The sequence below is a fragment of the Apaloderma vittatum genome, unplaced genomic scaffold (assembly GCF_000703405.1).
Source record: "Apaloderma vittatum isolate BGI_N311 unplaced genomic scaffold, ASM70340v1 scaffold30737, whole genome shotgun sequence".
Classification (NCBI taxonomy): Eukaryota; Metazoa; Chordata; class Aves; order Trogoniformes; family Trogonidae; genus Apaloderma; species Apaloderma vittatum.
The window spans coordinates 1-350 of NW_009728338.1; the positions used below are offsets into that span (position 1 = coordinate 1).

General features: G+C 64.6%; 1 protein-coding gene across 1 annotated transcript; it reads left to right on the forward strand.

Annotated features, from left to right (window-relative positions):
* Positions 1-53: 53 nt before the first annotated feature.
* LOC104277424 (small nuclear ribonucleoprotein Sm D2-like) lies at positions 54-226 on the forward strand (the record flags this gene model as incomplete). Its single annotated transcript, XM_009874052.1, has 1 exon — positions 54-226. A coding segment is annotated over exon 1 (152 nt), but the record flags the coding sequence as incomplete, so codon positions are not given.
* Between the last annotated feature and the right edge of the window lie 124 nt (positions 227-350).

A 350-nucleotide genomic window follows, 5' to 3' on the forward strand; every position in this document is an offset into this window, starting at 1 on the left:
TCTCCCCTCGCTGTCCCCTCATTGTCCCCTCGCTGTCCCCTCGCAGGAGCCTCCTGAACAAGCCCAAGAGCGAGATGACGCCGGAGGAGCTGCAGAAGCGGGAGGAGGAGGAGTTCAACACGGGGCCCCTCTCGGTGCTCACCCAGTCGGTCAAGAACAACACCCAGGTCCTCATCAACTGCCGCAACAACAAGAAGCTCCTGGGACGCGTCAAGGCCTTCGACAGGTCCGTGGTGGCCCCAAAAATGTCACCAGGTGTCCCCAGGGGGAGGGTCTTTCAAGCCCCGGTGGGTTTTGGGGCTCCTCTTGCTTGGGGACGGCCCCCCGGGGCACCCCGGGGGGGTTTCTGG